The 15688-nt window shown below is 31.2% G+C and overlaps 1 protein-coding gene across 9 annotated transcripts in view; it reads right to left on the reverse strand.

Annotated features, from left to right (window-relative positions):
* The window catches only part of LOC143252088 (ribosomal protein S6 kinase alpha-5-like), a 126409-nt gene extending 115867 nt beyond the window's left edge, over nt 1-10542 (reverse strand). For 2 of the 9 annotated variants that reach the window (XR_013028813.1, XM_076503700.1), the window contains exon 1: nt 10166-10536. Coding sequence is in view for 3 of the 9 variants with exons in the window: in XM_076503700.1 (XP_076359815.1) it covers nt 10166-10235 (70 nt within the window). In the remaining 6 variants the exon portion in view is untranslated. Of the gene's footprint in view, nt 1-10165 lie in introns of all 9 variants that reach the window. The other 7 variants (XR_013028815.1, XR_013028816.1, XR_013028814.1 and 4 more) reach the window with 6 other exon arrangements.
* Between the last annotated feature and the right edge of the window lie 5146 nt (nt 10543-15688).

Here is a 15688-nt window from a genome sequence, read left to right on the forward strand (position 1 = left end):
TGACTATCTGATAAAGCACTTAGTTATTAAAACAAAGAACTGAGCATAATGGATAATTCCATTAATTTCTTTCCAAAACTCAATATTATGAAGTTAATCTCTCTACTCTTTGGCTTTTTAAAAATATATCTACTGCTTATGATGACTTTTTGATAGTTGAAATGTTAAGTTCTTTAGCTTAGGCCTATTTGCTTTATCATTTATGTTTTGTTTCTTTAATCTGCACATCTTGTAGCTTATTTTCACTGAGTATACCTCTCAAGGTGATGCACTTTGTATAAAAAATAATAATTGGTGACGTTAAACTCTACTCTTTCCAAAATAAGTTCATCAATAACTGAAGCTCCATATGGTTAACATACTTAAGTCTACTTGCTGTGACATTATTCATGGCTTCTGTATACATACTTTTTATTCAGATTTCATTAATGAAGTAATTTAAGTCTAAACACTTCATGTGGTCAACAACAGACATTGATTTAAAAATAGACAACCAGCATTCCTAAATGTTAATTATCTATAATACACTGCTTCTCAACTTGGTGAAGAAATTGTATTTTCTTCACTGTGTGGACAATTCTTTACTTGTGTGTTATTTTCATTATTACATTAAGACTTCCAAAAGTTCTGTCTATTTTTATTTCTATTAAAAACTAGTATGGTAATAACACTTGTCAGAATTTTTCAGAAATGTGAAAAGAAATATTTAAAATATCATAAGTACTCACTAATTTGATATTTTTGAATACTTACCAAACTTAGAATCTCTTACCCAACACTCTTAGGGATAGACTTAGAAATAAGCAGTTACATACCAGCAACACTTTCAAAAGACTCAATTTTACTCTCTTACGTGTACAACATGAACTAGGGTTCTCTTATACCAACATTAAAATTAAAAGTTGGAAATATAAAAAGTGTTACATTTCCAAGGTTGTTGTGTACATCTCCTTGAAGTGTATACACTGTGTCTTAACTTCTACACTATCCTACGATAACGACAGAAAAGGTTAAAACTGGTTCCTTACAAAATTGGTGGAAATTAGAAAAACAATTAAAATATTTACAATTGAAAAAGTTTATGGTAAACACTTACTTACAGTCTGAATAGTGAGTCTTCAGCAGCCTGTTTTTTGTTTTTTTTTTATATAAATAATTTGAATATCTTCTTGAAATATAGAATTTTAAAAAAATCACTTGAATGTCTAATAGTAATTGAAATAATTTTATCTGATACTTTGTCTTTCTGGAATTAATAAAATCTCCCATATTCCTGATAATTATTATTGATCATAACATGCAGAATGTAAGGGTTGTTTGCTCATTTGTAATGAATGGAAAGAATTGTATATGAAATGATAATAAATAGATTCTGTCACAAAGTTATTCTTATCACATACAGGTCAACAGAACAAATGTAATAAAAATATTATAACTAGCTTATAGATCTCCTGAGAGAAAGATTAAAAAGACAAAGATCCTATGATTAAAAAGTTTAATGTTCTCATGAGACAAAGATTAGCATTACTGAACATTAACATGAAACAAATATACAAGTGAAGAATGTATACAAAGCATTCATGACAACTGACAAGTTCAAAAATTAACAGTTCTGTTTAAAATTGTTTTAAATTAATTGTTAATTAAAAGAAATCAGAATAAAAAAAGTTAATGACACCTATTCTATATTACCAGCTAGCAAAGAATATAATATATCAAGTAAAGAAAACAAAACCTAACTAAATAATCAAATAAATACTTTCATTGTTACTGGTATTTTTTTTAATCACAAGACCAATAACATCTTAACTAAATTGAACAGTTTCAGAAATTCAGATTAATCCTAAATCCATACAAATATACAAATCAAACAGTGTAAAATAATAAATGATGTTTAGTAATTATTTCATAAATTTATAATACATAAAACAAGCACTAAAATCTAACCTTTAAACAAATGACTTGTTTTTTTATACCATTCACTACTGATGAGGTTCACATATTACATCACAGTGAGCAACTTTATTTATTTATGCCCGTTTCACAATTCAGCAAAAAGAACTATGACACAGCAAAATATTAGTACTGATTCTACCTAATCGAGTCAGTAGACAGTCACGTATGCAACTAACTGTATTCAAAATAGTTAAGGAGAATCGGCTGGAATGCATTTGAAACATAAAATGCACGTCTGTCATTATATATGGACAATTGGTGAATTTGATAATTGGTTAATTCTTCATCTTGATAGTCTGCCTAATTCAACTTCTCAACTATTCTGACATAAAAAATAGGATTACTTGAACACAGTAATAATGAGAAACACTAATATCAATTAATTAATTACTATTATTACATTTATTAGTTTGATCATAATTCCAATTAATCGATGACAATAGGTAATCACTTGTATCAATTATTCAAGTTGATCACCCATTTCTGTCCATCGTGTTTAATTACTTACCTACCAAGTACCAATTATCAAAAATAATAAATATACGCACATTAGTTATGAAAATTATTTATACAAATGGGTAATTTTCAGCCTTTTTTTCTGTTTTATTAAGCCTCTTTTCAATGTAGTTTTATGAAATAACAATATTAAGCACATTCCCTTTCAGCAAATAAACTGTCCATCACTTCTGGAAAAAAAAATATAAAAAAATCAAGTCACTTATAAAAGATGTAGCTTTTTTTTTTAATGGTTTGTGAAAAGTGGGGCCTTTCCTAATTTACCATAATGTTGAAGGTAGTAAGGTACAACATACAAACAAAGCATATATAACTGGTCAACAATGAATTTGTAAAATGCATATTATAAATGAGGTGGTATGAAAACCTGGCTAAGGATAAACTTTCAGGGAAACAAAAAGTATAATGAAAGAGAAAGAAAGTTAGGGTGAAAAATTCAAAATAAATGCATTTCACTGATGTTAATAACAATGCTGGTATAATTAAGAGGAATTAGGGAAATGTTTACAATGTGAAGAGGAAAAACAGTGCAAAACTGAAGAAATATACTTTTATCTTTAGTTTGTATTATAAAAATATTATCCAAAATTTATTTTCACAAAATATATAATTTCTCTTTGTCTACATGAGTACTAAAACATAGCTTAGAATGATAATATGTAATCAAGTTTACTTATCTGACATGGACAGAAACTGGCATTGAAGGATAATAAAATAATTGGAAACAGAACTTCGAGAGTGAAAATAAAAGTCTAACCCTGCACCATGGACTATGATTTGGAATGTAAGTAGAAGTAAGGTACATATAACTTTAATTGTACCCAAATTCAGAAGTCAGCCCAAACTTTGTTGATTAAATCATAAAATAACCCAAGACAAAAAGCTGGTTTTTAGGGAAAGGATTACATATATGAAAGCTGTAAAACCAGCAAGTTTGCTGTCTTCTAGAAATGAACAGCCATATGAATATATAATAAAAGAGCACAAAAGGAAAAAAAAAAAAAAAACTTTCACACAATAACATACATTTGAAAATAATGACAACTATGAAAAGCACAAAATGATCCTCAGGTAGATACTGAATGGTCATGCAGCAAAGGTAAAATAACAGAATCTGAATTGTGATCCTACCTATCTATGTTACATGTAGAAATAAGGAAAATATAATTAAAGTAATTAAAAAGTGTAAGGTGTAAACTTTAAAGTAACTTGCTCTGCTATGACAAAGATATCAAAGCAATTGTGCATAGTCTATACGGATTCATTTTATACCAAGCTTTTATTTACCACAAAATGTTTAGAGAGAGTACGTGAATTATGACTTACATAAGATACTGTAAATAATAATTAAATAAGACTGAGGTGCCTAATGTATCAATGCTGGTAATCATAATGTTAATAGAGTGACATGTATATGTGTAAGTTCTAAGAAAGAAGAGAACTGTAACAGTACATTTGTAACAGTTTTACAAGCTTACATATCCTTCTTTGTTTTCACGTATAAAAGTTTTCATAACTACCTTAAGCCTCACAGTGAAACATGTTCTTTTTAAGTAAACACTGACATTTGTTTGTATAGAATGCCTTAACATAATCACCCTTTAAACACATTCACATAAACCAAAATTCTCCCTAAACTCATGGTATAAATATCAGCTGTCTGACTACAGATCTTGGAAAGAGTAAGCAGATGCTGAAAAGATGAGGTATACATGATATTTCACATTTTGCACGAGACTGTATAACTAGGTATTCTGGCTGTGGGCAAAGTAAAAGGTGGACTGCCAGAGTCTTAGCCCAGAGATCTTGGGTGTTCCAACTAGTACATGTGCATAACAGTACTATTAAATACCAAAAGGAGCATCTGAATACTACATGGTGCCAACCTGACCAACCATCAACCATTACAAATTTTAAACAATGAGCACTTATTTATCAGGTCTACTCAAATATAGTCATGTGGATATTGTTAGCTCCAAGAATAAGAAACAGCATATAGCACAGTGGGTTCTGCATATGCTGGGTTAAAATTGGCAAGTGGCTTAACCAAAACTCATGCTTAATAATGTAAAGTAAGGTACAGAAAGAAGGGGGTTCAGTAGATATTAGACAGACTCTACAATTTGGGGACAATTGTTTTCATTCTTTTTACAATACAAATTGAATAGGTACACTTGGGTATCGAAGAAAATCAAAACGTATTGTTGAATTATTGTTTAAAGGCAACAGTAAAACAAGGTGTGATTTGGTGCAATAGAAAGACCAAGTTGGTGTTCATAGAGACATCTAAATTCTTCTGCCTAAAAAATAAGCAATTTAAATTTCACCATCTGCAAGAATATTGTGCTATGTGTCATACATCTAGAATTACCATTACTTGCAAAAGACTGAAATGTCAACAGGCTTAATTATCTTACATATTGAGCAAACTTAAGTACATGCTAATGAGCTCAAAAGTTGTTTAAAAGATAATAATTTTATAGTATAATGAAAGACTACTGTAGCTTTTAAAGCTTCCAGTAAATTCTGATCATCAGTTGAACATACTCTCTCCAGAAAGAAAAATTAACAATCCATATTTGTGACTAATATTCCCTATAAGCTGTACACATGCATGGCAATCTAGCAGGCACTGTGCAACAAAAGCAGTAGTCTTCTCACAAATTAGTCATTTAGTAATAGTTTGTTTTGTTTTTTGTAGAAGACACAGATCTACAGTTTAAATATGATGTCCAAATATAAGCAAGAGTAAACATGCCAACAACTGCTAAAAATACACTGCAGGTAAAAGTAATCCTCAAAAGATAATTGAGTCTGCCCACTACAAAGAAATATTAAAGGGAACATTGCACTAGAGATGCACAGTTCTTACTGAAGGATATTTACAATACTAATAATTGCTATATTAGCCTCTTAAGCCTTAAGTCACAGGAGTATCAATAGAAGGTTCACCTTAACAGCAATGGCTTTGATAAGCACAAAACATGAAATAACCCATAACCCAGAATGCAAAATTTACAGGCTGTGTTCAATGAAACTGACAAAGCTGAAAGGTGTTTCAAATTGAATGTTCTTCAGACAAGTTTGCAAACAAGATGTATAGGAAAACCCATAATCACAGATCCAACAAGACAATACTTTTACTCATAACATATTGTGTGTGTTTTTTTGTAGCAAAGCCACCTTGGAACTATCAACTGAGTCTACTGATGGAAATCAAATCCGTTATTTTAGCGTTGTAAATCCATAGATTTACTGCTGTACCAGTGGTGGACATTGTGTATTGTAAACTACAACAACAGATACATTCTCACATATGTTCATGATTAAAAAATTCTCTTTTAGAGTTAACTTCAAGGATTGTATGCTAATAACAAATGTTTTTGATAACTTTTTTTTTCATAATTTTACAAGCTAAGTTTTTAAGATGTAAAGAGATTAAACTGGATGTTTTATAGTCTGACAGATAACTTCTGCTATTTGATTCTTACAATTATAAAAACATTTTCACAAAATATAAGAGTGCAGTTGTTAATTTCAGGACCAATACAACCTCTATGACACACAGCTTGAGTAAAAATCTCATGGTTCTTAATTATATCCACAAAGTGAATCTTATATCTTATGGATATACAATTTCAATGACTCTTAATCTGTAAACAATTAATAACTTCATGAAAATAATGGCCTTCATGTTGCTACAAAACATCCTATTTAGTTATGTTACTTACAAAGAAAGTTGTGACCATAGTGATACAAGTTGATATATATATATATTTATTTCATTATACAGTAAGAAAAAAAACTCAATTTATGGGTTAAAAAAAAGGTTTATTCAGTAAATACAAACGTTAACGATACATGTTACATTTTTTCCTTTCCTGTATCATTCAAAGCATGAATTTGTATATATTTCTACATACACACAACTGTATACATAAGAAAAAACGTTAAAATATCACAAAAAGTTAAAAAATAAGAAAAATACGTACAAACTATATTTCAATATTATAAAACAGTATCACAATTTTTCCAGCAAAAATGATTGATTAATCATTTAGTAACAAGTGAAGATACCAGCAAGTGAAGTTATGGGAGAAGTTACTATTTATCAGAGAGGGGGTAAGGAAATTGGAGAGGAGGCCACAAGATTTCTGCTCATGCAAGACACAAATGGGTCGCATTGTTTAAAAATTACAAACACAACATTACTCTCCATAACATAAATATCTAAACATGAAATGGAAAATTTGCAGCAAAAAAAAAAACAACAACAACCATTATATACAATATTTGACTTTTTATTCAAGTTAATAATATAAGGAAGAGAATATTTTAAAGACTGATATTACATTATGCATACTTTTATTCAAAGTGATATGCATTACAAAAAAACATGTAAAATATTCCTTTACATACTTGTAGCATTATGTTTCCAGATAAGTGTTACAAGTCATCACAAAATAAATCAGAAAGTCATTTTTATTATTAGAATGAATTTTGTACCAACATGTTTTCTTCATACAACTTTCAACATGGTATCATGATTCCCATATTCATACATCATATGAGTGCTCAGTCCTTGGCCTCCATGTCAGATACCAGACACATTTTCAAATGACCACTTACATTTATAATTAATTATAAAAACTGTACCACAGTTTGAAAAGTTAATACTTATAGACTATAAGGCACTTTGTTTCTCTTTTGTAATAAATGATTTTGCCATTTTCATTGTCTTTTTCCTCTTTGCCTACAAAAACAATCAGTACACCTTACACACAGTGCAACAATACCATATTCATAGTGGAGACACAAGAGTTTTGGCATTTTGTTATCTTATTTAACCTGTTCAGTGTCGTAGACAAGGTAACTCGTCCAAACTGATCGGTAACAGTGCCATGGATGAGTTAATTCGTGCTCAATAATTCCTACATTCAACGCTACATGTCAGCACCATACATGCATTTGACCTACTTACAGATTGTTTCACTTTCGATCCAAAATTACATCACAAAAAAAAAGTTACAAAATGAAGAAGCATTAGAGTTGAATTTGGACTTGGTTCAGAGTTGCCATAGCAGCTGAAATACTTGGCAGTCAACAGGTTAAGCATTTGAATGTTCAGTGGATCAGTGCATTATGACCATGTTATGATGTTTATTCACAATACAATTATGTTCAGCCTAGAAGTTAGTTCTGTCATATAAGGGAATGAAAACACTATTAAATCTAATAAACAAAAATTTTTCCTCTTTAACATTTTATTAAATGGATGTACAAATTGATAGCTAGAATATTATTTTATCTACAAACGTAGACAGTGATTAATGTGAATTAAAATCTGCAAGTTTAAAATGTCACACATCTATGAACCTGCTGACAACTTACATTTCTTTTTGAACCAATAACTTTAAGGACACTTGGACATTAGGCCAAAATTTCTTACACTCATCATTGATGTAATTAGTATCTGAAATTCTGGTTCAGTTTTGCTTAGACATTGCAAACTTCCTATAAAAATTATTAAATCTGCTGATCCTTCTTTTCATTATGGTAGAAAGTTAAGAAGTTGCACCTTTGAACATTTAATATTTTTATAAAGGAGAGTGAATGGATTACTACTTTTAGTTTCACTTAAAGTATGGTGAGCATCATTAGGCTCTAATTGTACAGTATTTACTTTGGTAAGTGTAATCTCTCTCTTCTTTTGATGTCATTCCTTATTGCACTTGAAGAATTCCATCTTTTTAAAAAGCACAAATGAAAGAAGTTTCTAAAGACCAGTCATTCAGTCAGAGTTACTCATAACTCACAATTTTTTTTTCACAGTACACCAAGTTAAGTAAAGCCCTTCACATCTATAAACATGTAGCAATCCAACAACATTTTAAAAGATTACAAACATGTAATTCTAACAAAATAAAATTTTATTCAAGAACATGCAAGACTGCATACAGGTTTCCAAAATTTAAATTAATCAGGCCAAGTAATAAAAGAAGCTGATGATTCTGATCTTCAATTTTCACAAGAAGTATGTTCTATCCTTCTCAAGAGCATAAAACAAAACTTACTGTCAAAGGACATTTTTCACATCATGTGCATTGTGACTACCAAAACATTTTTTTTCTTTTTGTAAAAAACATTTCTAATAAAGCATCCAATATACTTTTGAGCTATCTAAACTACAGATATTAATAAGGAGCAAATAACGTCCACCAAAAACAACTTAAATGAGCTGCATTAGTCAAATTATATCCAAGTATTTAACTAAATATTCTTTATTTGTTACACCTACAATAAACATAAATGTCCAGCATATCAATTTCATTTAAAAGAGGTCTTTATTCTGGCCTATAGGATAATGTTTACTTGATTGAAAAGAAAACTATTAAACCAAGGAACAGATCCACTTTAACCAGAGATATGGATTACCATAACATTACACTCAAATATATTTCCAACTTCTATGCATTATGATTTTGTTTTCTACTATCACCAATTACACAAAAGTCCCAACATCTACATCTGGTTAAATGTGAAAAAAAGAAAATTATACTTTTCCACTGAAACCCAAATGGTGTAAACACATTTGGTACTATGCATAGAATTTGTAGCTCATCTTTAGTATGTTACTGTCTGCAGATCTAACAATTCACATCAATGTTTCATACACTTATTCACTTTTCTGCCTCCAAAATTTGCACTAAGATTTGCAACTTTGTTTTGAAAAGTCTTATTCCTAACTTCAAGTAACATGGTTCATAAGTTCTTCACAAAGCACACTAACTATTCTTGTAAAACTCAAGCTCTATACATAAGATTATCTTATTTTCTGTAATAATCACAAAATTACCTTTCACTACTGGGTTAGGTTAAAATGAAAATTTGTTGAAAACACAATATAAACTGTAAATATCTACAAAACACATCTAAAGGAGAAAAAATCTGACGTATAAAAGTGGAGTCAACAAGCACAAACAACATTTAGTTTTAAGACTTAATCATAAACAGATACGTTCAAATTTCAAAAAATGTTTACTCCAATCAGTAAGTAATGATGCTTATATTCTTGAAAGTATTCTAAATTTCTTACAATCATGGAAATCATTCATATATAGTGGTCACCAACTTTATGTATATTGAATCCATTATACTATAGTAAGCCTTCCTTGGCAATGACCTTCCTAGCTTTATACTTAGTTGTAGACGGCTCTGTACATGGTCTTTCTAACCTCATAAAAATTATTAAAACTCTTTACTGTCCTTTAGTGAGACGTAAATGGAGGTTACTTCAGTGGTATTTAAATATATATAGGGGATGAATTTGAAACTTCATAACTATACAAAAATATATCATAGTTATATACTAGTAGTACTAGTATTGCTATTAGCTTAACATGGACACATAAACAAGTGGCATAATTTAATAATCATAATTGTGTCATAACGTTTTTGTTCTATGAAGTTGCGCAGCATACAAAGATTCAATAATATGCATTCATAAATAATAACCTCTTTATAGAGCTGAATATTTAAGAGTAAAAAAAACAGAAACACGTTATAAATACCAACTTATCTAACGATACATACAACTTATAAATACAACTTACATTCACAAAATCAAGCAAATTAAATTTCTAGTGATAGTATTGTTTCAAATTAGGTGAACTAACAAAAATTTTAAACTCACCATTTTTTAACTCGTGTGTTACTGTATGTTCCTCTATCCGTTTACGGTGAAATGTTGAAGTCGATGCCATTGATGAATATATGCGTTCATATACACATATATATATATATATGCGTGTGTGTTTAATTTATACAGGTGACAACTGGTAATAGCTCTCTGTTACTGTAAGTAGTACTTAAACAGAATAGACTTGAACATATTTTCCAGTAAATATAACTAAATGTATCTAATAATAAGATTACTCACCATCTAGTGGTGATTTCTTTAATTGCATCATGTATAGCTAACCGTTCTCATGCTTGTACATTAACAAATTCAATATGAAATAATCAGGTGAAATAACAGAAAAATAAAATGACACAGAATTATGATAATACATCAAATTCTGGGTACAATATTACATTACTTCTTTTTATTTTGTTAAATATATTTTTAAGATTACTATTTTTATGTGGTATCATATAAAAGAACATTTATTCTTTTCCGTGTAAACGAGTTTACAGCGTTACTATACACAAATTCAGAGGTATATAATTGTAGTATTTCTAGATAAAACCGAGTTAACGTTATTAACAATGATATAGATCCACATTTATAAACGTAGATTTGGTCAAGATAGCGATTACGAAGTAATCCTACATTAATGAATAACTGAGATTTGAAAAAGAAGGAAATATAGAGAGTATAGTCCATGAGCCAGATATGGTTAACGTATACCCGTCACCCTCCCCCATGAAAATAGAGTACAGTCAACAAGGACAAAGACGTTAAAATTAAATAACATGGAATAAACTACCTATTTTGATCGACGTGGTCGTGCAGTTTGCAACACGTTTTTGGCTCTAAAAAAAACACGGGGTGTTATATCTTCTGGGTCTATTTTTCAATGTTATGTAAACGATGACTATGAATGATTAATACTACTTGAAAGGGAAAACATTTAACTCCAAAATGGTATTTTATTGATCGATTTACAATAAAGTATAACTACAGAACAGCTTCTAAAAGTACAATATTAAAATATCTCTCTTTTCTTTTTTTGCTTTAAAATTACGAATTTAACTAATGATGTTTGTTTGTTTTTTGAATTTCGCACAAAGCTACTCGAGGGTTATCTGTGCTAGCCGTCCCTGATTAACTAATGAACAAATAATGTTATTTTTTAGTGACCAAGAATTAATATTTGATTATAACAAATATTATGAAGTTAAAGAAGGTACATGACTGTATTTATATTTTTGTAGCTAAATTGTAAATGAGTTGAGAATATATATAAAAATAAATGTATCCCAGTATTTGACATTTTTCAGTAAGCAAAAGAGTGGACATTTCAACATTTTAATGAAAAGAAACAATTATTTGAACAAGAAAACAAAGCCAAAAAACACAAACTAAAGATCTATAGTGGAATATATCTGAAATAATACAAGAAATGAGCAAGAACAAACAAATATAATAATAACATAATATGTAAATTAAATCACTACACTTAGTATAGACCTATCTCTGCTACATTTTTCTTCAGCGCTCTTCAGTTCTGGTCACTCTCCATATCATCTGATGGCAAATTGTCATCTGTCCTTGTTATGTTGCTATGATCTGATTTGTCATCGGAAGAGCTTCGGTCGTCGCTTTCCTACTAACGTCTTCCTTAATGATTTCTGTTGGAAGAATATGTTCTGCAAGCCACAGAGATTCCAACTTTCTATTAACATTCTTCCAATCATACATTCTGTGGTCTTAATATGTCTGGTTTATAGACAAAGGCAGACTTCCAGGTGTCGGTCTGCTAGTTAATCTGTCTCATGTGCTGATGTAACGCTTTCTTACAAGGAAGTAGCTGACGAAAGTCAATATTCCAGTTAATACTTATATTACCATCGATTCCTCCACATTTCTCCTTGAGAGCAGCAAAGCATCAACACTTCTGTAACGTAGTTTACCATACATCGCACCTGTTGACTCTTCCAAGCCTACCTCTACATGATCTGGAACAGTCTATGAACTCCACAGTCCTACCTCTACATGATCTGGAACAGTCTATGAACTCCACAGTCCTACCTCTACATGATCTGGAACAGTCTATGAACTCCACAGTCCTACCTCTACATGATCTGGAACAGTCTATGAACTCCACAGTCCTACCTCTACATGATCTGGAACAGTCTATGAACTCCACAGTCCTACCTCTACATGATCTGGAACAGTCTATGAACCCTCTACATGATCTGGAACAGTCTATGAACTCCACAGTCCTACCTCTACATGATCTGGAACAGTCTATGAACTCCACAGTCCTACCTCTACATGATCTGGAACAGTCTATGAACTCCACAGTTAACCAAGAACTACTGGGAATGCAGGCATTTTCTAAAGGAGTATGATTGGTCGCACTTTTTCAATACCCTTGAAAGCACTTGTTGTATCACAATGCGTGAACGCATGTAGAGCCATGAGAGCAGTACAAAACTCTTGACCATACTCCTGGACAAGTTCTGTTATGGTGATGAGCTTTTTTTATTTCCAGTACCTGTCTCAAACAGTATGGTTATCTCAAAATGTGCCGCATGATGTAGGGTTGTGAAAAATACATCACTATCCGGACTTTTGATGTGCATTATTTCATATCCATGTTCCTGACCATAGGCGCATTACAAAATGACTCGCGTATCAGTTTCTTTCTGGGTTGAGTACAGAGACAGTATCGCTGTTTACTGGCTTGTTTGTTTCCCACCATTTGTTTCAAGCAAATATCAATGTTCCTCCACAACTGTTATAATTTTTTTTTTCTTTCCGGGCATCTTATTGGTCAACAGACACTTGGTTGTGTGATAAGTACTTTACAAAGTTGACCAACGTTTAATGTAAAGCGCCGATAACAGACACGATGGTACCTATAATGTTTTAACAGTATGTTGGAAGTCTGGGAGCAAGCATCAACCATTTGATATGGGAGGGGGGGTAATTTACGGGTTCTTCAAATCTTTTTTTGGCAAATGTCTTTCAGCTTGTGTAGTCTCTCCAATGTCAGGTGAGTGCAATGCTGTGAACTGCAATCCTTGTCTTTATATTCTCCAGAGCAATCTATCGCTTCAGTGTCCCTTTTGTGTTTTGTGAATGATCGTTTTATGATGGTATGATGACGATTTTTATTTGTTGGTTAAATATAACTGGAGCTGATTATAGAACTGCAGCCTCAAACAAAGAAAAAAGATGTTAAGTATTTATGACACATATGAAACAGGTAAAGAACATATATATGCTTTGCGACAAGCTTATTTCATTTACGACTTGTACTGCTGAAAATGGTATAAAAGCCAATATAGAATGTTGCGTTATATACATACAGTTTGAATGTCCACTTTTTGCAGAAACTAGAATTAAGTAAATTTTTCTAAACATATATAACATACGTTGATATTCATTTTGCAGGAGAAAATCAACGGTGATGAAGCCTATTAAGTTATTACTGGCATATGTAGCCACAGTACCACAAATAAGTATCTGTAAGATTTAGTAAGGTTAAATGTTCAACATAAATGTGATAAATATGCAAAATATATTGTTCTTAAATATATATATATATATACATATACATGTAAGTTGGTGTACGAAGGAGATGCAAAGTGGAGTGCTTGGTTAGACGTGCAGATTTTTTTCACGAGCTGCTGCTAATAACCTCCATCTGCCAAAGACAACTCAATATTGGAGGTGGCCTGGGGTATGTTCTCCATAAATTAATATATTAATATAGTTTACATCTGCTGTGTATGTCAAATATGTAAGAATCAGCTGGGGTATACACAAGCTTAATAGAAGTGCAACGGGAAAGAGGAAACTCCAGACCCTTCGTCTTTGGTTAAAGAGAAACAACTGTCTTTAATCTTTCAAATGGCTGTGTATGTTCAGTTCAATCTAATTATCTACCGAACAAATGAATCTAGTCTTATTCCATAAGATACGGATGTTATACCTAATAACATAGTTTGCAAAAGGCTTCCCGGTGACTCAGCAATCAGTTAGAGAGCTTGCAATGCTAAAATTGCTCATGGAGAAAAAATATAGCGAGCACATTACGTGGATCTTTGCAATGAACAACAAACAGACGTGTGTGGAAGAATGTGTTACTGATTGTAATCACTGTATCTAAAGAGATGAGGCCAGATTAATGTGTTTGTACATGAATGTATATATATAGTTATTGCGTTAGGCCCAGGTGTTGTTTGAAAACAATAATGATAACAAAGATAATTGGAACAATAATTCAGTCTTGCTTTTATTCGACTAAGTGCAAATTAAGTAAGTTCATGTAAGTAAACGTGAAAAAATGACGTTAGATTTATGTAAAAACGGCTGGTTTGGGTTGAGAAAAATTTTTATATAGAGGAGAGAAAAACGTTTCGACCTTCTTCGGTCATCGTCAGGTTAACAAAGAAAGAAAGTGAACCCCTCTCTAGGGGTGACACAGATATTTGTACAAATTGGTATAAGTCGATTTTTCTCTCTCGGATATTTTACTTGCAGTAACTAGTGATGTCATATAACAAAATTATTGTTGCTCTTTTCTTCTGAGAACTTTTTAGATACCCACTCTTTACAACAGCAGTCATTGAAGTCACAACAGAAAGTTATAAAGTGGCCAGTAGGTAAAATATGGAAACTTTTATCAGTTAAGATTTATTTCATTTTTTCTTCTATGTTTTTGTCTTTCCTTGATCTCAGTGTTCGATTTCTTCCTTCTATAAGATTTCTGGAATCTTTAAATCTATAAACATTGATACTTTTAAAACTTAGTAATAAAAATACACACTTTTCTTTAAGAATTCCATATTAATTCACTTTTTTTTTGTTTTCTTATAAGTTTTGGAGTCAGCAGGGTTAAACTTGGCAGACAAACTGAAGGTGGCCTAAGGACTGTCCTTATTTATATGGCATACGTCACATGTTCAGTGGGTTCAAATAGTTGCTAAGATACACCTAAAATGTGATTCAGAAGTGATGATGATAGAGAAGTGAGTTTCAGTATTACTAAACCCGTATCTTTCATCAGATGTTTTGTTTCTAGTCCCCATTGAGATCCTTGGGGAGCCATGCTTGAAACTCTGTTCATACTACTCACTCATTGGTTCTGCAGACCAAACACGGCATATGTATTTATGATACCACGGTTTGGTGTTCTAATGGGGTTTGATTTTGAGTACGTATCCGTCTTGAGGTTGCTATTAAAGTACTTATTGAAAAGGTAACTTAATCAGTATTTTTGATATATGTGAATCAAGAGAGATTTTCTGAGCCTGCTCAGAGCCTTTAGAACTGAATTCCTGATTTTTGTAATTAGCCATTGATATTAATTAAATGGCTGCTCAGAATTTCGAGGCTTGGTATTTTTAACTTACACATCGTACTTACACATTAATAATCTACACAGATTTACTTATCTTATGATAAAAGTTTAATATACATTTTTGAAGTTCGACACAAACAACCAACACAAAAATTCCTCTGTAAAGCGCTATAAATTGC

Source organism: Tachypleus tridentatus, chromosome 6 (assembly GCF_004210375.1).
Source record: "Tachypleus tridentatus isolate NWPU-2018 chromosome 6, ASM421037v1, whole genome shotgun sequence".
NCBI classification, from domain to species: domain Eukaryota; kingdom Metazoa; phylum Arthropoda; class Merostomata; order Xiphosura; family Limulidae; genus Tachypleus; species Tachypleus tridentatus.